The sequence below is a fragment of the Monodon monoceros genome, unplaced genomic scaffold, assembly GCF_005190385.1.
Source record: "Monodon monoceros isolate NGI ecotype Baffin Bay Population unplaced genomic scaffold, NGI_Narwhal_1 Super_Scaffold_22, whole genome shotgun sequence".
NCBI lineage: Eukaryota > Metazoa > Chordata > Mammalia > Artiodactyla > Monodontidae > Monodon > Monodon monoceros.
This window is the reverse complement of record NW_021703779.1, coordinates 72,743,337-72,770,531: the sequence shown is the minus strand read 5'-3', so window position 1 is coordinate 72,770,531 and position 27,195 is coordinate 72,743,337. Positions and strand designations below refer to the sequence as shown.

At 35.4% G+C, this 27,195-nt stretch overlaps 1 protein-coding gene across 2 annotated transcripts in view; it reads right to left on the bottom strand.

The window, feature by feature from the left end:
• Nucleotides 1–26,577, bottom strand: part of DACH2 (dachshund family transcription factor 2) — a 632,729-nt gene extending 606,152 nt beyond the window's left edge. For both annotated transcript variants that reach the window (XM_029240658.1, XM_029240659.1), the window contains exon 1: nt 25,908–26,577. In XM_029240658.1, the coding sequence (XP_029096491.1) occupies nt 25,908–26,422 (515 nt within the window). In that variant the 5' untranslated portion in view covers nt 26,423–26,577. The remainder of the gene's footprint in view (nt 1–25,907) is intronic.
• Nucleotides 26,578–27,195: the final 618 nt, after the last annotated feature.

Here is a 27,195-nt window from a genome sequence, read left to right as displayed (position 1 = left end):
AATCAAAACACACAAGGCTTCTTATTGATTTCAAGGTGATAACAACCTAGAAAACAGCAATCACATACACAAAGTGCTCTTTTCTTTAACTAGGGTTTTTTGGATTCTTTTTCAAACAATTGTTTACTTCAACACTATTCATAATAGTGAGAATATGGAGTAATATTTTTTGCCACTGTTCTATGAAACTTGACTGTGTATAAATCTGAAACTGCATTCAAGAACACTCAACAGATACTACACCCGTCTGGGACATTGATAGAGGTAAGGTGAGCCAAGCATCTAGCAATAAGAGTGCCATCGTGAGTATGGGCTAGCACTGCTTCACCTACAAAACACAAGTAATGGAATCAGTAGGTGTTAGAAACTACAGTAAGAATAAAGAGGAATCAAAGTTGAGTAAGACTAATTAAAAGAGATTGTTTTAAAACAAGTTTTGAAGTAGTTTTCAAAAGGGTAAGAGACATGTATTAGTATAAAGGAGTACAGTGAGATTTCCAGAAATGAATGCATCTTGAGTAATGGAAATTGAAGCACAGTAAAATGTCTGCAGAAAAGCCTCCATGATGGAGAGTAATGAGTAATGAAATTGGTCAAATATGCAGAGGATGAAAAAAGAGGAGTTAGTATAGGGTTTATGGTATGATGAAAAGAATGAAATGTAGAGATCTGCATAGGAGTCCAGAGAGGAGATAGTCTCAGAAATTTTGAGAAGAAAGAAGCAGCAGGATTTGGTAGTTTGGATGTGAAAAACAAAAGAATTTTTTTTAACTATTATGAGATTGAAAGTCTAGGGGATTAGGTGACACTATTAACAAGATAGAAAAAGTAGAAAGAGTGACCATCTGACAATAGGAAAATTATAAATTTCATTTTTATGATGTTTCACTGCCAGAGAGACATTAAAATATGAATATGAAATATTTTTATTTTAATATTTTGTGTATTTTTAATTCAGCTATAACCTACATAGTAACATTTTTACATAGAATTTTGGTACCATGACCTAAGAAAAGTCTTACCTATATTCTTTTGGTTTAGTTACTTTACTTAATGACTAATACACCCTACGTAAGGGCCTTCAGACTAAACTGAAAAGCACAGTATTTTATATAACTCATTCTGAGGCTGTTACAGAGCCATACAGGCTATTGTTATTTTAAACGTGCCTATCTGTGATGTGCTCTTGTCCATTATTTGCACCTATCAATATGATGAAGTCTTAATAAGCAATTGAATAAATTACATTTGCTCACTGACAATGGTTTATGAAGGTGAATGCAACCAAAGCCCCCCAAACCCCCCAAGTTATCATTCTTCCTATTTAATATAATTCGGTTTTAATTCCAGCGATAAAAGTAGCAATGTGGATGGTCCATTGCATTCAGACATTTTTGCCAGAGCTAAATGATAACACAGTCAAAATATCTAATGACAACTAACTTCCTATACTTTCTAAATATTTGTGTGAATATGGAGACCTCTAGTATTTTGCATAGAATTTAGCTACCTTAATCCTTAATCTCTCTGGGACAAATTCCAGCATTTTACAAAAATGTTGAAGATTTTCCAAATCTTTTCAACTGCCCACTGATTATATAAAGATTCTCAAAGTCACTTCTAGTTAATCTTTTACTAGCTTTTTTGGTAATATAGCCAAGCAAAAAATGTTTACTGTCTACCATGTACTCAGTCACGTAATAGATATTATGGGAAGAAACAACTGAGTTTAAGGTATATATTAGTTTCCTACTGCTGCTGTAATAAATTATTACAAACTTAGTGATTTAAAACAGCACAAATGCATTTTTTTATAGTTCTGGAGGGCAGAAGTCTGAACTCAAGGTATCAGCATGCCTGGTTCCTTCAGGGGAGAATCCATTTTCCTGCCTTTTTCGACCTCTAGACACTACCTGCATTCTTTGGCTCATGGCTCCTTCCTCACATCACTCCAACCTCTTGCTTCCATCATCACATCTCCTGCTACTGACTGATACTCCTACCTAAGTTTTATAAGGGCTCTTTTGATTATGTCAGGTTCACTCAGAAAATCCAGGATACTTTCCTTATTTTAGGGTCCTTAACCTTAATCACATCAGCAAAACCCTTTTGCCATGTAAGGTAATATTCACAGGTTCTGAGGATTAGAATGTGGAAATCTTTGGGGAGCCATTATTCAGCCAACCACAAGGTTTATATTAAAAAGACAGAAACTGATCTCAAGTACCTTATCTGGTAAGATCAGTGTTGCAGCCACAGAAATATTCTATTGTAGGCACCATAAAAGAATATCTCCTTACCTATAACCAGACTGAAGGTTGGAGTAAAGGTCAACAAAACTCTTCCCAACTACTGATTTGCCCTGAGTTTTAATTACTATCCTCCCTATCTTCCCTTAGTTCTTGATTTACAGCATTTAAACAGTGGAAGAGAAAAAAGAAAATAAAGACCAGAGAAAATGGGCTTAACAATTCATGCTAATTACACTATCAGCAGACATTGGCTGGTCTGGAATTACTATTGAGTATCCCTTTTGTTTTATCAGTTGTACAGATAAAAATACCTAAAATGTTCCAGATCACATAAAATTTTATAAGCTCCCTTTCTCTGGAGTTAAACAGACTATCTAACCAATAAAACAACCTCCTTCCCTACTGACATAACATTTCCTTATTAATAGTTGCCCGAAGACAGGTCAGTAGTTATTTGCAAACCATTTTAGAAGTATATGACAATAAAGCAATCTTGGAAACCCATTATTATTTATTTTATCCCATCTCCTTGGTATGTATTTCCTCTCTACTCTAACTCTTCTGACGTTCTATGTCCTAGAGTTTCCTTCTTTCTCATAGTGGAATCTCAGACTTAGATACATACTGGTACCCTCCTGTTCTCAAATTGGAAAAGTTTTGTTAAGTGTTTTCCCAAAAAACATCTAAGTCAAATGGCAAGTTACCTCATTAGTTACTACTGAATAGGAAGTATATATCAACTAAAATATCTTGCAGTTTCTCCCTTATATGGTAAGATTTGAAAGAGAGACCATTAGTAAACCTTTTTCTATACACTCTTATAGTGGTTTATGCCATGGTAGAAATTTAGGAGAAATTTTCCTCTGATAGCATCAATTATAATCTCGAGGTAGTTGACATCTCTGACCATGTTTTCACAATATCCAGTCAGACATCTCACTCTGTTATAATGAAATACCTCTCATTAAATTTTATTGTCATCCTATGTAACCGTAATATTTCATTAACTACTGTTAATAAGCTATTCCAAGATCCCTACGTAAATTGAGTTATATAGCAATGAAAATGACATTATAGAAAACATTGTCTGATGACTAGAGGACTCAAATTAAGTACATGTCCATTTTTTTTCCACCATTGCCAGTTTGGCTTTGATAGGACACAATCCTTATAAGACTTGGTGCCTCCATTCGCAAAATGAGATAGTACTAACTTGACAAAGTGTCATGAAAATGTATGTATGAAAAAGGAAATCCATATATGCCCTACAATTTAGATCACCACTATTACTAGGAAAATGTTAATTGACTTATTCTATACCCCTGCCTGGGGTCTGGACCCCAATTTGTATGGATTCTCACTATTCCTTTCCCCAATGTGCTTCCTTTGTAATGTTGAATGGAACGTGGTCTTTCATTCTCCTTGAAGTCACAGCAAATTGCATAATTAAATCCTGTGCAGTAGAGATGTAAGATTGTTTCCAGTTTATAGCTCCCTATAAACATCCTACTTAACATTCAACTGCCTGAATTATTTTTTAGATGATTGTTACTACCTGTATTCAAAACACCATTTTATCATTTAAAGGCAGTAGACAAGAGAAACAGAACAATTGTAGGTTCAATGACTCTATTTCCCCCTGAAATATATTTTTCATTATTTGGAATGTTTACTGATAAGTTCAATGAATAATTGACTTGTCAAAATAAACAGATATTCATTATACAGATGACAATCTCTATTCCATTCATAATCAGAGCTTGATGGGAATATGTCTGCTACCCCTCAAAAATGCACTAGTATGTATCAGTGATCAAAATGTGTTCTATATTCTAAGCAACCAAATATAGATCATTTCAATTTTCTGTCCTTATATCAAATATCCTTTCCTCAAGTCTGATCCAGTTGGTGCCCCAATTTACAGATGTTTAATTAATGTATTATTTTAGTTAGTACAGAATAGAATAGTCAAAAAGAGCATAGGTTTGCTGTCAGAAAATTCCTGGCTCTCCATTGACTAGCTCTTTTATCTAATTTCCCTTAGCTTCAGCTTTCTCAACTGTAAAAATAGACTAGCAATAGCAAACTTGTACGGTGGTTGTGAGGATTAAATTGGGTAACAAATGGAAAGTCCCAAGCACCGTGTCTGCCTCACAGATGATGCTCAATAAATGGAAATTATTATTATAACTTCAAACCCTATAAAAAGATTGCAGACTGATTTTTTTCTAGGCACTTCAATCTACAAATTTTCATTTAATTACAGTATAGCAGCCATGTCTGTTTGGGTACAGATACATGGTAATGAATGCCATTTAATAAATCAGGTTTTGAAACTAATGCTATGGGGCATTAAAAAGTTATTCAAAATTTATTTAATAACCTATATATAGAGAATATGTATGAAAGAAGGCTATATAATGCTCTAAATTGAATAAATATAATTCTGAATGGTTTATTAGAACTGTGAAAATGAGTGAACTTCAAGAGCTCCTACAAAAAATACAGAAATTAATCACTACCACAAAACTGGTATCAACCAAGGGCAAGATTCTAGAGAACCAGGCATGCCAGAAGGTTAAGTATGCACTGGGTAAGGAATCAGGCCCTTTAGCAAACTAAAAGACATGTTCTTCCTCTGCTTCAGTCACTTAAACTAATTACCTAGAAATTACAGCCTGGGGTTAGGCCCTGTCCCATCTCATTAAGATTCCCTACCACTACGCAGTATAAAGGATTAGAGAAAAGAAATAGTCACATGAATGAGAGGAACACTGAGAAAAACTATTGATGGTGCTTCCCTATATTCTTAGGGAATAAAGAAGGTTGCCTCTTACAGGTAGGGTTCACCAGAGGCATATATCCTTCACCACCAGATGATTTACTAAGGTTTGACATATACCAAGTCACCATAAATGGATGGCAAGCTCAGGTTTTCCAAAGATCACTCACCTTCCCAATCATTGAAGAGGAGGAGAAATAAAATGGTAGCACATTAATCTCCCATACTTCCTATTCCTCTAAGTCCTCCTGAGGCATATTACAAGCCCAACTGCTTGTAGTTTGGAATTTTAAGAAAGTGATCTCTTAATTCTGACTATAATGTAACAGTAGATGATAAACTTCTCTGAGTGTTTTTTCAATTCTCAGAGAAGATAAGCTTCCTGTAGAGGGCACCTAATCTCCCATTTGGTGGATAGTCAGCTTGTTTTATGCATCTAGGCCTTAAATGAAGAAAAAATAGTGGAGTTTTAGATTCAAACTGTTTTCTAATTTTCTTGATAATACTTAAAAAGCACTTAATTGCTCCAAACTATGTTTTAAAATCTGCTTCTCATAACCCAAGGATTCTGTAAAGGTGTTTTAAGAGCCCAGGAGATACGGGTAGCACTTGATGTTGTGACTGAGTTTCTCAGTCAACTAAAGCAGATCTCCTGTTAATCTTTTATGTAAAGAATTAAATGATAAATCATAGAAGTACTTATTTTATTATAATAAAATAATAAAAATGAGTTTGGATATCACTATTCTATCATCATATACAAATTACATGCTGTGGAAAACTTACTAGAAGCCAGGAATTATAAAATCGATTACTACTATTCCCAGATATTCAAACCATTCTTCTTTGGCGCCTTTAAAACCAAAGGAATGTCTGTTAAACTTATTTTTTTAATAAATTTATTTATTTATTTATTTTTGGCTGCGTTGGGTTTTCGTTGCTGTGTGCGGGCTTTCTCTAGTTGTGGCGAGTGGGGGCTACTCTTTGTTGCGGTGCACGGGCTTCTCATTGCAGTGGCTTCTCTTGTTGCAGAGTATGGGCTCTAGGCACGCACGCTTCAGTAGTTGTGGCACGCAGGCTTTAGAGCACAGGCTCAGTAGTTGTGGCCCATGGGCTTAGTTGCTCCGTGGCACGTGGGATCTTCCCGGATCAGGGATCGAACCCGTGTCCCCTGCATTGGCAGGTGCACTCTTAACCACTGTGCCACCAGGGAAGTCCTGTTAAACTTACTTAGACTCATTAGAAAACCACAGTGGTGACTAAGGATTAACTCAATCTCAAAAAAGAATGTATTAATAGGGACATATTCAGTTCATTGTTTTTTATCAGATGATATGGTAATGCACGACTTTGGGGGGGGGGTGAGAAATGTAATAATCATGTTAGTTTCCAAAGGGAAAAGAGAGAAAAAGCTTCATGGGATGGCAATGAAATAAGTTATAAAGGACTCACTATTCACTTCCATAGGCTAACTTAACCCTTCTGAATTCAGTGCAATCCTGAAGGCAGTGGTCTCCTCACTGTAGAAATCTAAATATAAATGGCTGTCCTCTACAGGAATGCATGTCAAATCTCAACAACAAAGTTCAAAAATGTCAACCTTGGAAAGTCCAGTAAGTCAGACTCTTTGGCTTCAACTGTCCGAATAAACAGCTTAAACATTTTTCCTCAATAAAAGCAGATAAGCTATAGTTTGATGCCTACTCTTAACATGAAAAGATGTTAAATAAATGCCTATATCCATTTGGCATCAATATAGTAAGGATCTGCCACACACCAATAAACAGCAGCTGCTGGTGATCACTGGGTCTTCTCGGTGAACTGAACCAGCACATGCAGAATAAGCTCAATGAGAAATAGTAACAGAATGATAGCACTTTCATGACTTTCAAGAACTTGAGAATATTTATTTGGTACAAATCTGGTACAAAAACAAATTATGTTCTATTTTGTATATATTTCTTGATATTTTGTTCTCAAATATGTTGGGAAATGGTTTACATTATATGAAGAAAATACCTTGGAGTTCACTGTAATAACCAGCACAAAATTCAAATCAATTAAAGACTATATTAAAAGGACATAAACATTATGATTTCTGACTCTCACAAATGTACCTATAAGAAAGAATTTTAAGAGGCTCTAAAATACCCACAGTAATTTTATTGCTATGGTCTGATTTACTATGTTTTGTTTTACACTATAAGTACTATGTCAATGTATAAAATTTGACATGGTTGCTAAGGAACATTAATAATATTATTTATTATCATTATAGTTATTAATTAACATAATAAGTATTTATCATTGATAAAGAAACGATCTCTATATTGTACAGAATAATTATGGCCACAGCTAATAGGACAATTGTGCTAAAATCTCTTCACAATCAATGTCTGGAAGCAGAAGCACAAAACTGAGAAGGTAAGATCTTGCAAATACATACCTGGAATGATGCTTGGAATTTAAACCTAAGTTCCCTAATAGGAGGACTATATTTTTTCTGGGTTTGCATGTCCTGACTTTAATTTTCAGGGAAAGGGGAACTGCTTTTGTTAAACCAGTAATCTGAAAACCTTGTGTATATTCATAATCAATATGCAGTCCCATTCCTTGGCTGATTATCCTCCATGGATTCAAAAAGTAAGCCAACGTCTTCATTGGGTGAGATAATAAAACCCCTAGATCTCTTGAGTTTTCAAGAACGCAGGAAACTTAACACTTGCCTTACTAAGAATTTGAAGTTAATCCAAAAAAAAATGTCATCAGAGGTAGGGAACTATATTTCCTGCCAAAAGATGACACATGTCAGGTCTATGGATAGTATGTATGAGCCTTCCCATTTCTTTTTGTACCATATATGTAGATTCATCTAGTACACATTACTGTGCCTTCAGTAGTTTCATTGTCAGCTCCCATTTTCTGCTTTCTGCATTCATCCCTCTCCTGATTCAAAACCATCCCTTTAACACATCATTCCTAATTAGATGATTAGTGCTTGGAAGGGCAGGAGATAAGTCATTTGCATAATTTAATCATAAAAGAAGTTAAAGATACAGATTTTGCTGTTCGTTTGTACAATTATCTTCTTCAGCCTGGGGGGGCTGAGATATTAATGTGATTAAACAGTATTTCTGCAAACAGGCAACTGTGTGTCCTCTATTAAAGCAAGGCTGGAAGCAAATGAAAAATTAATTTTAGAAGACAATCAATTTTATCCTACATGACTGTAATAAATAACAGCCCATCTGCAGACAACTCATTAAGCCTTGGGAGGGTACATGTGTCACAAACTCTAAATGACACACAAGGCTGAATTTTCCACGAAAATAGAACTAGTAATAAATGGCCTACCAGCTGCCATATCAGCCTAGAAAGTCAACAGACAGGAATTTCCTAGAAAATGAAGTACATGCAGTGTCACAGTCAACCAGTTAATTTAGTTCTAGCAGCAAAAATTTCTGAAAACTGGTTCATTTTATTCTAAGATTTGCTCTTTTTCTTGTGTTCCGAATGTATGTGTGTGCTCACACATAGTAGTGTGATACCACTTTCACTAAGAAGAGCTAACATTTACTGAGCTCTTATTATGTGCTAAGCACTTTATGTACATGATCTCAATTAATCTTCTTAACCAGCCCAGAAGTTATGTGACTAATAGTATCCCCATTTTTAGATGAAAAAACTGAGGTTTAGATGGTCATACATCTAGAAAGTGTTAGAACAAATGTGGCTGTCTGAGACAGAATAGTAATTCCCTAGGCTTTCATTGTTCAAGAGGAGCTGTCAATCAGAATCAGAAAAATATACCCCTTAGGTATAACAAAAAATTTCCTTAAAATATGAACATTTCCCTAAGTTAAATGCATTTAATTATAATAAATCATAGTTACACTGTCAAAGCAACAAACTGAAAACATTTTGAGTACTTACATCCATGTACTATATTAGGTGCTATGAATGATAAAACAATACATCAGACTGCTTGAAGTTGAGGAATTTGGAAGGTAGTTTTGGGAGGGAGAAAACATATACAGCTTAAAACAATTTATAAAATGAGAAGGAGGAGGAGGTGGAGAAGGGGAGGGTAAAGGGGAAGGAGAAGAAAGGCTATCTGCAGATCAAAGTTCAGAGAAGCAAGAGATCACTGCAGGTGATATAAGAAGTCCTCATAGAGGGAGCTAAGACCTCAGCTAGATCTTTAAAGGTGGCTGTTTTCAACAAGACCTTGAGTATTTCTATACTGCAATTCTTCCTGGAAAGGAATCTCAACCTTAACATTTTCTGATTTCAGTTTTCTTAAGCAGTTTACATTACTTTAGTTCACTTCCATTCAGTTTGAACAAACCCGCCAAAGATCCATGCTTGCATAAAATATTCATTTGCAGTTCTAAACTCATCAAATTTGAAATACTGGGCAGGATGAGTAATCACTTGTTCCTTTACTTGGCTTTTGTGGAGTTGATATTAGGGTCCTAGTGCCTAAAATAGTTTTTCCACAACACTTTGCACAGCCTATCCTGATTAAGATAACCCAGTGTCTAGTGTACACACATGTCTCTTTTCAGTGCTATATAAAGAAGGGAAACGAGATTTTTTTAATCAACCCAACAGAGCTAAAATCAAATCTTAACAATGGATTTGCCTTTTTTTCCCTAAACAAGAGTCTTAAGAGCAGATGTTACTACATCTGGCTTCCCTTGCTCTTCTCCAGCTGCAGAAATTAAAATTCACTCAGAATCTGTGACACAATCTATTAGTTTGCAAATGCTGACCAAACCTTTCTTCCCAACCACTTTATTAATGTGCCAGGTGAATGGCTGGGCATGCCCCACCAGAAAAACTTTGTTTCCTAGGCAATTAGCAAGGAATTAAGACTGAGATCACCAGCTTCTTGGCTTTTCTCTGCTATGATTTCACATGAGAACCTGATTTAAAGCTTAACTATTTCTTCATCATCAAATCTCCAAGGTCACAGAAATCCCAAAAGAAGTCAAAGAGCAGTGAGGAGAAGTAGTGACTACAGCAGGAGCTGTTTAAGTAGATTCCATGTGAGGTTAATAATACATGAATCAGAACAGCAGGTGTTAAGTATATATATTGATTGGGTTTATGCCACTTTGAATACATTATGAACCATCTATAAGTAAAGAACCATGACTATTTCCTAGCTCTGGACCATGCCTAGCAGCTTTGTAGTACTCTGTTTATAAACTACCAATGTGTTGAAATGAAAGTAGGAGCCTAATGTACTCTTCATGAGTATATGACGTACTAATAAGATCAACAAACACACATCCTGGGACCAATAATGCTTCTGGTATAAAATCAGTTCATAATAAGATGAAGTACCTCATCTATTGTAAAATAATGTTAGTTACACATGAAATAAACCAAACATTATTTCAGTTATTTAGAAAAAGTTATTTTTCTTCATATTCTTCAAGACGGCTGAACTGAAGCACAGCATGCCCATGGCAAAACAGGGATTATTAAGTAAATATTCAAATCTTCATAATATAGTTAATGTGGATTATTTTTAAAGAATACATTTGTCAAGTTGATCTCCCTGAGTTCTTAATTCCGATAACTTTAATTTTAAAATTTTAGAAATTAAGTTAGTTTTTTTAACAAAGCAAACTCTAACAGCATTACTATATATACTACAAAATTTGAAACTCATCAAAAGTCCTCTCTTAATCCTTAGGAATTTCAATGAACAATGTACACATAGATGAAATGACCAACGTTCTAGCCTTTCCGTTTTTTTACCTCCTCTCGTCCAAAGATCTTGTTCTCTTTACTTCTTCCACTCATGCCCATGGCCATACCCTAAACCTTGTAATTAGCAATAACTTCAACTCCTCCATATTCTTAATTTCAGGCATCCTACCCTCTAACTACCACTACTTCTTTCTGGTTCACTCCTTCTAGTACTCCAACTCCAAAAATCATTTGACCTCTTCTTGGAACCTCCAATTCATTGATACCACCATCCTTTCACTGTCTCTCACTTCCTTGAAATCCTCTTTTTTCCTTACCAGTTTAAAGTGTGTTGTCATTCATTATAATCACTTTTTGCATGAACCCTCAACTCTTGCACCCTCTGGCTTTGCTATACTCATATGACTTAGCAAAACGACAGTTCTTATTAAATCCAATTATTTGCATTCTTTGCATCAGGATGATGCAGCTTTACGTGGTGGAATTAAAACACACAGCCATAATGACCATTCTGAATTATGACCAAAAATCTCAATGGGCATTTAACGTTGCCTGGCAATCATACTAAACTTTAAGTAGTTTACTCTCCTACTCATAAAGATGGCTATTTTACATTTTCTCTTTCTCCTCAAATCTCCAAAACCTCCTTTCCAATCCTCATTCTTAACTAATGACTTGTTTCCCACTTCACTGAGCAAATTGAAACAATCAGAAGAGGACTCCCATGGAGTCCCAATACCGGTGCAACCAGAATCTCCACCATCTGTTAATGGAAATGCACTAACCTTGCTCCTACCTAAAGCCAATGCCTCTGCTTGTGCACTAGATCCTATCTGCTATCTCCTATTCAAGAATATCACTTCAGCAATACTCCTCTCTTTCATACAACATCATTTTTTTTAATTTCTACTGGATTATTCCTAATAGCACATGCTATAACCTCTTGATCCATTCCCCCCTACTCTCAATTTACTCCCTCCCACCTCCAGTTGTTTGCTCTCTTTGCAGCAAATCCCTGGAAAGAGTTGTCTATAATTCATCTCCTCCTAATAATCTCTCTTAAACATGTCACTCAGACATTTCATTCTTATTATCCTGCCAAAATTACTCTCATAAAGCTCACCAATGACTGCAATTGCCATATCCAATGGCCAATGTTCAGTCCTCATGGTTTTTGGCTTATTAGCAGCATTTGATATAGTTGATCACTGCCTCCTTTTTGATACATTTTCTGTGCTTAGCTTTTGGGACACCATTCTCTCTTGGTTTTCCTCCTACCTCCTTGCATGTTCCTTCTAAGGCTTTTGTTGATTCCTCCTCTTTTCTCTATTCTCTTTATGTTGGTGAGACCCAGAACTCAGTCCTTGAAACTCTCCTTTTTTCTATTTACAGTCACTCCTGTCCAAAATTTATATTTCCTGTTCAGGTATTTCTTCCAAACACCAGACTTACATCCAATGACTACATCTTTGCTGAAAAGGCTAAAATGTATCTAAAAACTAACACGTATAACACTGAACTCCTGAACTTTCTCCCCAAACCTGCTCCACCTACAGCCTTCCCCTTCACAAATGATGGAAAATTCATCCTTCCAGTTGCTCAGACCAAAATTTTGGAGCTTTCTGTGACTCTTTTCTTTCTCTCATACTCAGTATCTAGTCCATCAGGAAGTTCTATGGGTTTTATTTTCAAAACTCACCCAGAATCTGACCAATTCTTACTATCTCTACTCTACCACAATGGTCTAAACCACCACCATCTCTCTCCTTGTTCACTGCAGTAACATCCTAACTGCTTCTAACCTTGCCCCACTTGAAGCCTATTCTCAACTTAGCAGCCAGGGTGATCCTTTAGAAACCTAGGTCAAATCATGTGATAGCTTTGCTCAAAACTCTGCAGTGACTCCCCATTTCATAAGTCCTCAAAATGTCCTAAAAGGCCCTATATGACCCCCCAACATTACCACTGTGATCTTGTTCCTACTACTCTTCCCCTAGAAGCATTATAAGTTTCATATAACTATGGATGATGCTGATTTAGCATTGAGTGAAAAAAGTCTATATGAGATTAAGTGACCCCCAGAAGTATCATGTTGTAAAGTGATCAGCCATCTGTTTATGAAAAATTTAGAAATTTCACAACAAAATTACAAAAATAGACTAAGGATTAGATTAAATGAGCTAATGTATATGAAAGTACTATATAAACTATAAACCAGTATATACATGTAAAGTTTTTTGTTTGTTTGTTTCAGTACGCGGGTCTCTCACTATTGTGGCCTCTCCCCGTTGCGGAGCACAGGCTCCGGACGCGCAGGCTCAGTGGCCATGGCTCACGGGCCCAGCCGCTCCGCAGCATGTGGGATCTTCCCGGACCAGGACACGAACCCGTGTCCCCTGCATCGGCAGGCGGACTCTCAACCACTGCACCACCAGGGAAGCCCTACATGTAAAGTTCTTTACTATTACACCTAGCTAGTAATTTTAAACTTCCAGATATATTTTCAGGCAGAAGGCATGAAGGAAATATTTAAACTTTACTGTACTTATTAAATACAAAAATGACAAAAATGCCACTTTGATGTTCTTTAATTCAAATTTTAATGTTCATTAAACAATCTTGAAGGCAGTGGTTCAAATTACTCCCTAAAATACAAACTTAGTTACTATTGAATACAATAAAAACTTCACACACATACCCAAAGGCAAAATGTAACCCTTTTTAAAACATTCATACTCAACATGTGTTTCAAAAATGTGCTACTACGGCAAGCTAGAATCAGGCTAACAGACCAGTAATAGTAAGGCAACTTACAGAAGAAGTATAAATGGACACTGCATAAAATATTTTAGAAATTAATGTAACATTTACTAGTGTAGTAAAGGAATATTATTTTAGTGACAACACATATGCAAATGTTCTATTATGGTTTCAAATGCTACCATCTCACCGCAAATGGAATAACATTTTGCCTTTAGTGTTTTTATCTTTACTTATAGCTAATATTTTTTATCCTTTCTGTTCCTGCTCATGAATCTGCTTAAACTAACCACTAAAATAAAATGAATGCCATTAAAAGAGATCATTCAACAGCGCTATGGAAAGGACTTCATCAGTCCACATTATGCTGCCTTCCTCTAATCTATCATCTAGTTCCTAGTCCATTCAATATTTCCATGAGAAATATTTTCTCATCAAGTTTTCTTCATCCTTATTTAGCTTCATTCCGTTGTCCATGCACAAATGGAGCTACATCAATGCTAACATGACCCAAATTAGAGTCCGTCTATCTTTAAAATCAAGAGCCTTCCTAATTGGACAGAAAACTTTAAATTATTGAGCTCCACTGCCCCTTCTTTGATGGGCACTTTTACATTTTTCCCACTAATACAGAAAAAGATCTAAAAAGCGGAATTCCTTGAGTTGTATTTACATTTAAAAACTGAGAGTCCCTGGGGGGGGAACAAAACAATACACAGAAGAGCAGTCATTCAATTCAATGGGACTAAACTGCAAAGAATAAGAAAAGCTTTAGACTGGCAGAATGGGGATTATGTAAACATCATACAAGCTGATGAAAAAGAACATGCCCCTAAAATAGTAAAAACCTGTCAGTCTTCTAGTATGATGAGGACCAATCCAAAACAACTGGAAGTGCAAAAAAGCAGCTATGCCAAGTGTACTTGCATCAATTAAGCTCTGGAGCAGTTACTACCTTCGTCAGAGATCACAATGTTCAACATGTGCCCATCGTCAAAATGCCCACTCTTGCAAGACATGATCAGCATCAAGACTATAATGTTCCATTTTTTAAACTGCAAGTGGAATATTGATTAAGTATCCCAATCATAAACACTTCACAAAAATCTGATTTAGTGCTATACTTATCAATGTGTTTTAACCCAAAAGCCATGATTCCTCTGATGTGAACGAATGTTTATTTAACTTATGGAAGATGGTTATTTAGGGGTCCTAAGCACAGGAAAGCATGTTAAAGTCAACAACTGGACTCATGCAGTTTGCCAGGTTTTGATCTGCTAATAGCTATAATGAGTACTGTATCCATTAAGTGGATAAGTCTTTCCATAGACAACATAAGAATAAATTCAAGCAAACTATACTAATTTAGTTAAGCGCTAACTAACATGATCCAGTACACAGTTGTTAGCTATGACAAATAAGCTCTATGTCTGCTTATGCTTTGTTCACTTCAGATGTTTTCTACACGAAGCATTTAATTTCAGATTTAGTTCAACCTTAGCATGTTTCTTGGCTATCTCTCCTTCCCACCAGTGCATATTTATAAAATGTAAATACAATTTAATAGTAGAATAAAGTAATCAAAATATATTTAGACAGGTAAAGGTACCATAAACATTTTATAATGTACTGCAAAGCCCAATTAATGTTATTTTAATTTTCCACGATTTTACTATTCCTTGCATTAATGTAGGTTAGCTGAGAGTTAACCATGTAACAATAAAACTCTACCTAGGTAATCTGGAGATGAAACAAAAAAGAATTTGGATAATTCTTAAGATCACTACTCTCCCCTTGAAAAGTAGCCTTGTACAGACTAATAGCAGGAACTTATTTAACATTTGTTCAAATGAAGTGACAAATGGGGTGAATTGGAAATATACAATATATACATATTATATATACATATATACACACGATACACGTTTGTGTGTGTGTGTGGTGTGTGTGTGTGTGTGTGTGTTCAAACTGAATATTCTAACTGGCTTATAAAATGAGACCAAAAATGTGTGTTCAATGAATAAAATGTACTACGCAGTAAATTTCTTTGTATGAATGAATTCCCCTTTTGTCTTCCTCAAATAAAAACATAAATAGTACTCATAAACCTTTTTACAAAATACATTTAGAAGTTTAGCAGATCATATTCTATTTTCAAGGCAGCAAATTTAACATTAACATTAAACATTTAATTATACATGTTTACAAGTAATCTTATTTTCCAGAGTTATTTATGTTTAAATGTAATACATGTAAGGGTCAATGTATTCTGAACAAATTAAAAAAAATAACTTTTTCTCATCTGTGTTTTAATTTTTGACACATAATATTGTATAGCACTATAACCAAAGCATATCAAGCTTGAGGATCTATTTAAAACTCGAAAATAAATGAAAGCAAACTTTTTTACATGGGGAAAAAACAAATGTTTTTCTAATCCATAGTTGCACATTCTACTACAAAAGCATATGTCTCATAGAATGATTAATCTTATCAATTTTTAAGGACTCATATCCCTTGCAACAAATATATGTCAGAGAAAAGATATTAAAGTCAATTAACTACAGCCATTCTTAAGTGGAAATACCTGTTTTATTCCAAGCTCCTCTTGATGTATATTTTATTTATAACCTAAGTAATTCCCTACATTCATAAAACTAAAATATTTTATATATCAATAACTGACTATTTTTAGTTGGACCTTTCTGGTGTAATTCTAAAGACTAAAAAAAATCTAGTGTTTACTGATATAACATATGAGGCAGATATGAGAAAGGAAATTTAAGAATTATTCAACACTGGATAAGGCAAAAATTTGTAATCTCGAAGATTTCACAATTTAACAAATATAAAAGGGGGGATATAAAATATAAAATATATAAAATATAAAAGCTAAAGACAGCATGATTCTAGAATGTAAGCTCCATGAGAGAAGAGACTGCTTTGTTCACTCTCTTCACCCAGAACAAACACTGCCTGGCACCACAGAATATACTCTATACACACACACGCATGCACACACACACACACACACACACACACAATTATGACAAATCTAATCATGAGAGATCAAAATCATTGTGAAGAAGTTTTTGTATTTAAATTCTAATAATTAAGTGGATAGAATGAATTTTCCAAAAGTTTACAGATTAAAGACAATATTGAAATGAAGATACTCACTAGGGTCAACTTATGCCCTCCAGAGAACTATTTCAGGTGAGCTCCTCTTGAGTTTTTATAATCAAACTTGCTTGGATTGAATTCAAGAGGGGAACCATATCATAAAGCATCTCACCCTATTGTCTGTAGTATTATATAGAGCAAGTCTTCAGTGCCTGAATGTTTATTATCCTTTCAGAAGGATCAAGGCCTAACATATATATATAATAACATTTTATGGATGGTCACATTAAAATTTTTATATCATTTCTGTGAATTTGGTGTGCTTTAATATGGCATTAAACTCAACTTTCTTAAAATAGGTACTGTGTAAATAGCACCTATGTATCCTACTATCAAAATCCATTAAGAGATAGTATAGTCTTACATGATAATTAAGTATGCATTTTAAAAACTGTTTTTACTTCAATAAAGCAGGGAGTCTCACAACTGATACATAATGTAGATAATGCATTAACAAATATAATAATAAAATAAATTTATCCAAATATTGTTTCTGATGATATTACTATACTTCTTAGGCAAACAATTGAGAGACAGACTTCTTCCAAAATAACTAAAAGCTCAGAATCTAACATATTGCTGTAAGCTATAATGGTTATAACTGTTAATCCAATATACCTTTTATACAAACCCATAAACACATGAGTGAAAAAATTGCACAGATGTTCATCTCTAATGCAATTTCCATTCAATTTCCTAAGTGCGGTCCCTGTGTGCAAACTAGCTTAACATTATGTTTAGCTTGCAAATTCTTTTAATAAATAATGAATGCAATAAAACTAGGAGATCAATGGCAAGCTGAGAAATCTTAAAAAAAAAAGCCTTTTGTGTTCAGGCTGTTGCCCATTTCAAACTTTAATCCAGAGACAGATCAATATTACTTTTTTCTTTTTAACCCATCACATAAATAGTAGATAGACTAAATGTAGCCTAAATGCTGTTAGCAGCTAGCCGTTGTCAACAACCTGATAAGATCATTGGACACAATCACAACTGAATGTTTTATACCTTAACATACACACTACATTATACACTATTAACCTGTTTAAAAATAAAAAGGTTATAGAGCAATAAAAATACTGTGGTTCATTATTTTTTAAACTTTCCTGTACTATATATTTTTCCAGTAGTATAATCACAAAGTTTTCACCACTATTTGCTCTAATAAACTAAATAATTGTAATGGGTCAAAATAGTACATGCATAAGAATAGTTTCAACCTTAGGGGTCCTAGATGAAAGGAAATGTTACTCTTCAAAATTAATTACACCGGAAAGAACTAAGCTATTCCTTTAAATGGGGGGGAATACTTCATGCAAATTTGTGTTGCAATTGGATGTGTCTTGAGATTATCCAAGAAAAAAGTAAATCATTATACTTAAGTATTTCTCTTTCTATTCACAAACTGTAGAGAGAAGGAAGGAGAACCCTCTTCTCACTAACTCATTTTTCATAAACGTGCATTCACTGTTTGAAAAAAGATCAAGTCAACTGCCTGGTTTAGTGCTGACATCAAGTAGTATAAATCTAAATAGTTGAGAATCATTTTATGGTAGTAGGTTTGTTTTATTTATTAATTTTTGCTTATCAATAATATTAGAACATCTCCTATGGATTTTCACTAAAAAAAACAAGAAGTCACTTTCTTTAAAGATACATTTCACTTAAACATTCTAATTTCATATAATAGATTTTGATAGCTTTATATGTATATTTGTGAAAATTTTATGGCATGATTACAAATGGTTTTATAATGGAATTAAAATTTTAGGATAAGTGTCTTTTTATAATTGTATACTTTACATAACTACTTCTTAGCTTTTTTTAAAGCACAGCAATTTGTGCAAAGAATTCTGATGAGAGGAATAAATGTGTGTGTGTGTCCATGATTGTATTAATTTAACAAATGTGAATTAGGTGCCTAATATGTATACAATATCAGGCTTACTAAAGTTTTACAGTGAACATTACTGAAGTTAAAGATAACTCCTCAGAAGTTATTATTACAAATCCAAGGTTTTGTTTTATGTGAAAAATTCAGTTTTATTTTAGGGATATCATTACAGGTAGCGATAAATATATCAGTTTGCTCTTTAGCTATATTATATCCAATTTTGCATAAAACAATGTATATTACATCTTATAATCACATTCTCAGTAGAATAATTTCACCAATTCTAAAATATAAATTTATCTTTAAAGAAGGATGTGGCAAGATCTCACCATGAAGACATTCCCATGCTTTAAGCAAAATTTGAAAAAAAAAAGTTAACTCTTGTCCATAACTTACTGAACTTCATTAGAAACTTCTTTTTAAACTATACTGTAGATCATAGCATGAATCTTAAGCTTCCAAGATTAGCCTAACACTGGAGATAAAAATGTCCTGAAGAATTTGAGACCTCAACGGTATCAGTTAACAATGTTTCCTGTTTTCCTATTCTAATAAAGCTAACAGTAAAATTATGATGAAAGAATACTGTAAAGGCCTGTAAAGAGGAACTACCTCTGAAAGCTGATTTTTAAAAATATATATTCTCCAGAAAGTTAAACAAGAGAAAAACTGAATATCTTTTTTAAAATCTGTATTTTCAAACATCAGAGATTAACTAAAAAGTTATAACACTGATAACATTAAACTCAAAATACTTCACAACAATTAACAGAATTGCTTCTCTCCAAAAACCAAGGCAATGCTGCCATGGATGAAATGAAACAAAGTATGATAGTGATGATATTTAATGCAGGTAGGTAATAAATTTCACTAGAGTTATAGAAGTTCCTTTTGGAGTGCATATGTTTTTCTATAGTCTAAGAAATTAAATTATAAAAGTAGCACTTACTGTTATTGAATGATTTGTAATTTACAAATAATTACCCAAAATATAAATAGCTGAGACATACTAAAATGAAATAAACTTTTCTAAGATTTTTAGCACTGCAAAGTGAGGAAATTATAAATACACAATGCACAGGCTGTCTCCTTCTTACTAAAAAGAAATATTAAATCCTGAAGGAGTTCTAAATCCCTTGGTAAGAGTATATTGCAGCTGCATTAAGCCAACAAGAAGCTTATTAGTAAGGATTTAAAAACTAACACCCTTCTGTAATCAATTTGGATACAGCATTATTCTATTTATAGTGACACTTTCAATGTGTCCCAATAATATATTACTAATTCTCATTTTTCCTACCATGATTACATATTAATGTGGAGGCACTATTAAGCAGCTACATTATATTTAGCTTTTAAGATACTGATTTCCACCATTTTGGAAGAGTTAACGTAGCATGAAAATTAAGAATATTTCCCATGAAGAAACTTATGATTGGTTTGTTATTTTTCTCTGATTCCTAAATAAAATAAAATAAATTTAGTTGTTCTAGCAGAAAATGTAAAAAAGGATGCAGCCACTTTAAAAGCTTCAATCTCTTTGACATTGTTGGCAGTGTATGGGAACATTAATGCATCTGTCATGATAACAAGCTAAGAATAACATCTAGACATCAAACCGAGCAGAGAATCCATCTGAAGTGATTCATTCAGATCTGTCTCATTGATTTATTAAACACAGGGCAACATCTGCAGCCTCACAGAGCCGCTTGGTGAAATTAATGCAAGATCAATTCAAATGGAAAAAAGTGTAAAAGAGATAAATCAAAACACAATTTGCATGCAGTTCCACAATCAGGCTTATTGGGTGCAAATGCTCGATTTCCCTTCCAAAGCAAATGTGTTTAAATGTTGTTTTATCTTTTTAAAATTGTGTGATCTGAAGTGACAGTGAAGAGTTTTGCAGGTTGAGATGGTGAAAGGGAAGAAAAGGAGGAAAAAAATGCTACCAAAGACCTTTTGAATATGCAACAAGAATATCATTAATACCTAATTGTTTTCCTTTTGGGGAAAGGTTTGATGTCCTTTCTCTGAAAACATGATCTTTTCAGTTTTTGTCAATTAGGGCAGTTTTAATGTATATTTGAGATGTATAGAGTGGATATATCTAAATCATTTGTTTCTTGAAATGCACCAGATAAAGTGCCACTGGAGATATAGATTGCCAACTGAAATATAATATATTATGATTAGGATTTCTCACAATTACATTTGCCAGCTGGAAGCACTTTTAAAACATCTAGAGATTTCATTAAGACAAAATAAGTTTACTTAAGAAAGCAGCAAACAATTCAGACTTGATATTTTATACAGTTATTTGGGATTTCCTGTATGAAACCATCTAAAACATCAATGTCTGAAGACCATCACTTCTTAATTATTTATTGGCATTCATGTATTATACACTGAGGTTAATATCATATATAAATATCCAAAGATATTCTCCATCATACCATGCATCATTTATTTAATATAATATCCCTCACCCAATAATGAGTGTTTGGGACAAATATGAAATCCAGCTAAAGTATTAGATAAATACAAATATTGTTGGTTATACAGAAGTGTGCATTTAAAATGAATGTACACGTGGAGGTTCTGTGCACTGGCACATGACTAGATTGCTTTAATTATAATCTTGACATCATTCTCTAATAAAAGACAGTGCATTGTTGACTATGTGACTACTTTTAACAGACATGACTATCCCCTCATTATCCCATAAATTAAAATGTCTGCATTTACTGCCCAGATTAATTTCTAAAACCTTTTATCGTTTCCGAAAATGTAAGTCATACAAAATATTAGCCCAGGAAAGTGATGCAAGTTCTTCAAAAATTTGATTTTGCTTAACTTTACTATGAATGAAAATATCAATTTTCAAAGTAAATTGTTATTCTTTATGGATTATGAACTATATTCATCAAGTGTGAATACAAAGCCAAACTCATTGAATGCTTAAAAAATCATATTTCTAGTACTTGAAAGCAGTAGTTTTAAATTGCTGTAAAAGTCAGTATAAGTCACATAAAGTTATTCTAATGTGGAAGCCCATTTATATTCTGTTCACACAGTCAAAATAACAATAAACCACAATTGGACCATTTAAATTTTTACTTAAAAAAATGAACTTTATTAATTTGAATATATGTTGAATCATGTCTCTAAATGCATTAAAATGTTTTCTTAATCATACATTCTTGTTTCTTTAAGCATCCATTTAACTATATGTAAATGACTGAATAACATTTAATCAGCTGGTCCTCAAATGAAATTAAATGCTGATCATGAAATCTGACAATGTAACTCTTATATAGATAGGTAGATAAAGAGAGATAACACTATAATGTATTGGCTGATTTTTCACATTTACTGAATACCAATTTTTAATTTAATATTTTACTGCCACATTAAACTTTGAAGAATTTAGTAAAGAAAATCCATTGCATAAGAGTGAGATTTTTAGACATTTGCTTTCTGACCTGCCTGCACTCTCTGATATTAAAACTCCAAGTTCCCTTGGACAAGAATTAGAAAAAATACTCATGGTGCTTTATCTGCAAAAACAAAGATCTAAAACAAGGTAACAATTTTTCCTATTTGGTTTGGGTCTTTTTATCATTTCTTAATAACCATCAAAATAATCTTCTTTACAATTAATTTCTGAAGCTAAAGGGCATCAAGGAAAAATACTTATATAGCCCTCTGCAACTGCAGTGATGTAAAGCTTGACTTATTTAATAGAACAATGAATAGTCAAGAGTTTTAGTCTTTCTATTCTCTAGTAGCTGAGGCAGGTATTATTTTCCAACTTCTTTTCTGGGAAGACAACTTTGAATATTTTGATAATTAGCTAATAAAAGTATTTAATGTAAGAAACTGAGTTCTTTTTGTGGCTTTCAGTACTGTCAAAGAAACGATCATATATGTATTATACTCATTCATTTTTCTTCAGTGTGCATTAATAAAAACGTGCCCTGAGCTAAATCAAAGTGCCACTTAGTGGCAATACCTTAAGGTCTTTGAAAATGGTCTATTTTGTGTGTTCTGGAATAGTGTAGGAAGCATTCCAAATTAAAATACCCTAAATCAGGACTTATACTCTTCCCCAGTTATCTGACAGAGAGGGGGAGAAATGTTTATTATGTAGGAAAAGAAAATTGCCAATGACACCATTACAAATAGGCCTTCCATTCTACAATACACTATGGAAATTTATCCATCAGGACATGAAGATGAATCTCTTTTCTCAAATAAGAATAGTATGTAGGAGTTTCCACTCGGACTTTTTCCTTGCACTTTTCCCCCTTTTAACTTAAAGTGCTAGGAAGTCATGAGTCCTAAAAGACAATCCTCTTTAGCCAAGTCTCCACTGGTACATCGCTCATCTTCTTTGGGCATCTCTATAAGCTCCTCTGATCCATCTTTCACTCCCTCTCATGGCATCATTCTGCTCATATCCTACATCTCTTTTCTCTTACTGGCTCTGTGTCTCATCTACCTTATTTTGTCTCTCTTGGGTCTCATTCCTATTTACAGCCCTCATCTTTCTTTTCACTGAACAGAAAAGTTATAGAAATAATGTTTACTTAAATACTAATTCACAATTTTATAAAATCATTCAGATGTTGGGAATGATTTAAAGTACACGTATCTGTAAATAATGTTACCTCAAGTCATAAGGCATTCATTACAAGCATTATCATATTTTGTAGTTTTTTAACTATGTGATGATGAGGGCATTTTGCAACAAAATTTGGTAATGTTAATTAGTTTTTTTCCAGAAATTGTGAGGGTTTGTTTACTACCTAGAAACTTCAATATAGATGTTTCTAGTAGTTTTCTTCATCTTTATTTATAGATTGAATTCATAGAATATATTTCATAAATTTTTACAATTATATATTGCAACACTTGTAACACAATTATAGAAAATGCATGCAGTAAATAAATACTCATAAAGAAAAAAACACCATAGGAAGCACATGCATCATATCTCAAATATATTTCTTCTTACATTTTTAAGATTTCTCTATCACCTTTATATGTGCACATACACAAAAGCAATCTAAACTCCAAAAAAATTTGGCATTGTAAATGCTGTGATAAGGATTAAATAAAACTTAACTGAATAAAAATAATAACCTAAAAACACATCATATAACAGGGTCCAAAAATAGTATAAGAACACTTGCCTCTGGATACAGAGAAATTTATCATTTTTTCCTTCAGTAAGTAGCTCTAATAAAAATTAAAGTTTCTATTTACAGAGGAAAGCATCAAAATCACATTAAAATACTAATCTTTTTTTTAAATGAAAGTCATAGATTTTGCTCAAGGGTGTGTAAATTAATTATTAAAGAAGGTAGAATTTCCTATGTGTAATCATTGTTCCTCTTTAAGAGTGGGCATTTGTAAGAGAGAGAGAAGAGGGAAGGGGGAAAGGAGGAGAAGGAGGAGAAAAAGAAGATAAAGAGGGAGGAGGAGGAGGAGAGAAGATAGGTTTTCAGGTCTGCGATTGTTTAAATCTTTTCAAATGACAACAAATAAACTAGATGGCCCTCATCTGAAGTCCCTGGTAACCCTCTGAGTTTGTGTATTAGTAGAGTGCTTTGTGGTCAAAATAAAATTTCCTTTCTACTCTTAAAACCTATATTTGCTTATTTTATTGAGGGAGCAGTTATCCTTTGTGTTTTAAGGCCATCCATCTTTCTTAAGAAAATGTGATCTAATAAACCAGGTTTTTAAGCCCCAGATATGAATCAGGTAGGAGTTCTCATATGAACAGGTTTCTGTTTAATTGCTAGAACACAGGAGAACACTGCTCAAAGGGAAAAAAAGAAAAACAAAAGGTTCCCTTGTAAGTTCTGTACCATTATCTGATTGTAGCAGTCAGCAACAGTTTGTCTACAAGTTGCCAGTATACTTCAACTATACATAGTAATTTGGATTTTACAACAGATGTGACAACTGAGTTAGTTTTGGTTCATAAACCCAGAGATCTTATGATCTAAAGTTGCATTGTAAGAAAGTCTACCTCTGCAGAAGTTTTCTGCAAAATGATCAACAGCAGTGCTATTTTACAACGAAACCCTTTGCCCCCTTTAGCCTGGTGATGGTGGTTTGGCTTGTATGTTAATCATATCTGCCAAATGTGTACTTAGGATGCTAACAGATATTAACAGACTGCAGATGGAATAAATACTAAGAAGACTAATTTACAGGTCTTTAAAAAAATCAAATAATCTTGAATATAGTTTACTTTTCTATTTTTAAAAAACTCAGAAACATTGAATAAGATTTGCTTATGGACATATGCAAATGGCTATTTGTTCTATAATGTACTTCTAAGCTGTGATATGAAGGAGGTACACTTACAACCAGAGAAGCTGGCCATCATCATTTATGGAATCCTCTCTTTGGGGGAATGGGATCCTTCCAACTGTTTGCCTGGGGGGAAGAGCTGAAAGCATCCTCTCTGGAAAACCTGCCAACTTTTACTCCGACCCCCAACCCGGTCCCAGCCCCAGCGTTCATGCCCCACATTGCCCTCTGCAGATGATCCAAAGGGACGATCCCAGGAAAGTGACATCTGTCATCGTTCTTTAAAAAAAAAAAGGCTCCATCGACTTTCCTGTATCGTGTACGGGGAAGCTATGCGCAGCAGGCGTGAGCACTTGTCCTCACGCTCTCTCTCTCTTTCTGTCTGTCTCTCTCTCACACACACACCCAGACACACACACACACCATCACCATCACCACCACCACACACCAACGCACTCTCACAACAAACACACAGGATGGGGAACGAATCACCCTCTGGGATGGATTCTAGACTTCCGACCCTCTGCATCCCCCAAATGCTGTGTTCTGGATTGCCAGCTTAGGAGCCCAGTTTACAGCTCAGCCAGCCCACTCATCCAGAAAGCCCTTGGTGTCCGTGTTCAGGAGAAAAACCTATCCGACCCGTACGGCCACAAAAGAGCAGGAAAGAAAACCAAATAGAGAAATTAACAAGTAACCACAAGCAGCCAGAAAGCCATGCAAGATATGGGAGAAAGGCTGGAAACTTTCAGTACAGGACCGCAAACTGAAGTTTGTGCGGGATTTTCTTAGACCCAAGCCCTGCCACTGAGCTCGGACTAGAAAGGACAGGCAATTAATGAGTCCTTCCAGTCCTCTTTCCCCACCGTCTTACACCGTAAAGAGTACAGCAAGCTAGTTAAGACTCACTCTCTACAAAGTTGGATGAGAATGAGACATGCAGAAGAGGGCAAAGGGGGAAGAGCGAGCCAAGAAACGAGTATCTCACCTGGCATTGGTGCAATCGGTGAACAAAGTTTCAAAGTCTTTCCTGGTGATGAGTTTGCAGCGGTTGACCCCGGGCTGGATGGCCCCCAGCCCGCGGAGGATCCGGACCTGCTCGACAGTACACACCACCGGAGATATGTCCAGTCTCTTCAGCTTGGTGTACACTGTATGCAACCCTCCCACCAGGTGCTTGAGAAAGAGATCAAAGACTTGCGGCAGGCAGATCAGTTCCTGGCCGTCCAACAGGAACGAAGCTACCTTCACCCCATGCATGTCGACCATCCTGCACTCGTTGGTGTTGGTGTTGCCGCTGCCTCCGCTGGCACTACCGACCCCGCCAGCCCCCGCGCTGCCGCTGTGGTTATTAGCCATGAAACTGTTGATCATATTGGGGGTGAGACGAGGAGGCTCTCCAGGAGTCGAGTACAGGGGTTCGGCCCGAAATAAGCCCCCGGCGACGCCTGTGCCGCTGGAAGTTGCAGAGATCACCGGAGGTGCGGAGACGGCCATGGTCATTCAGTCTCAAATCGTTGGTCTTCAGGCCTTCGCTTTCTTGCCCTGTCTCTTCTAGGTCTCCTCCTACTCTCTCCCTCACTCTCTCGCTCTCTCTCTGGCGCGCTTTCGCTTGCTCCCAACTGTTTGCAATTCTACAGTAGTTAGGCTCACGCTCACCCACCACCCAGCAAACCTTAAGCGGCCCAGACCAGTGGCGGCCCGAAACCCCACCCCCACCACACCTCCTCCCGAGACTGGCAGCGCCCCCCAGCCAATGGGTCCCAACCCCTCGGCTCCCGAGCGCGCCGAATGGCTGCCGCCCACGAGGAGGTGGAGACTCCTGGCCTGCCTCCCGACTACCTGAGGCAGTTCAGGGCCAGCGGGTGAATGGGGATGGAGCCCGAGAAGGGGGCGGTGTGGTGCTTCTGCTTCATGCCTAGCAGTCTGACGAGAGAACGTCCAATTATTACGCAGAGCTCGCAAAGTGGCCTAGGATACGAACTCCTCCCCTCCGCGCCCCAAGAGTGTCGAGGTGGGAACACAAAGGGGGATTCCAGACTGTGCCTCGCCCCAATCTGCTGCCACCCCGCACCCGGGTTCAGTCGAGGAAAGAGAGGTGGCAGCTCCAATTCCATTTGCACATTGCTCCCAAACTCTGCGGGAGCTAAGAAATGGCTTCGCCTAGCTTGCAAGAGGATGAGTCCAGTGAGTTCAGAAGTAAACAGTCAGCCTTTCTCCAGCCCATCTAGCGCGCTTGGTGTAAGTTCTCGCACATCCAGTGCACAGAGGAACTA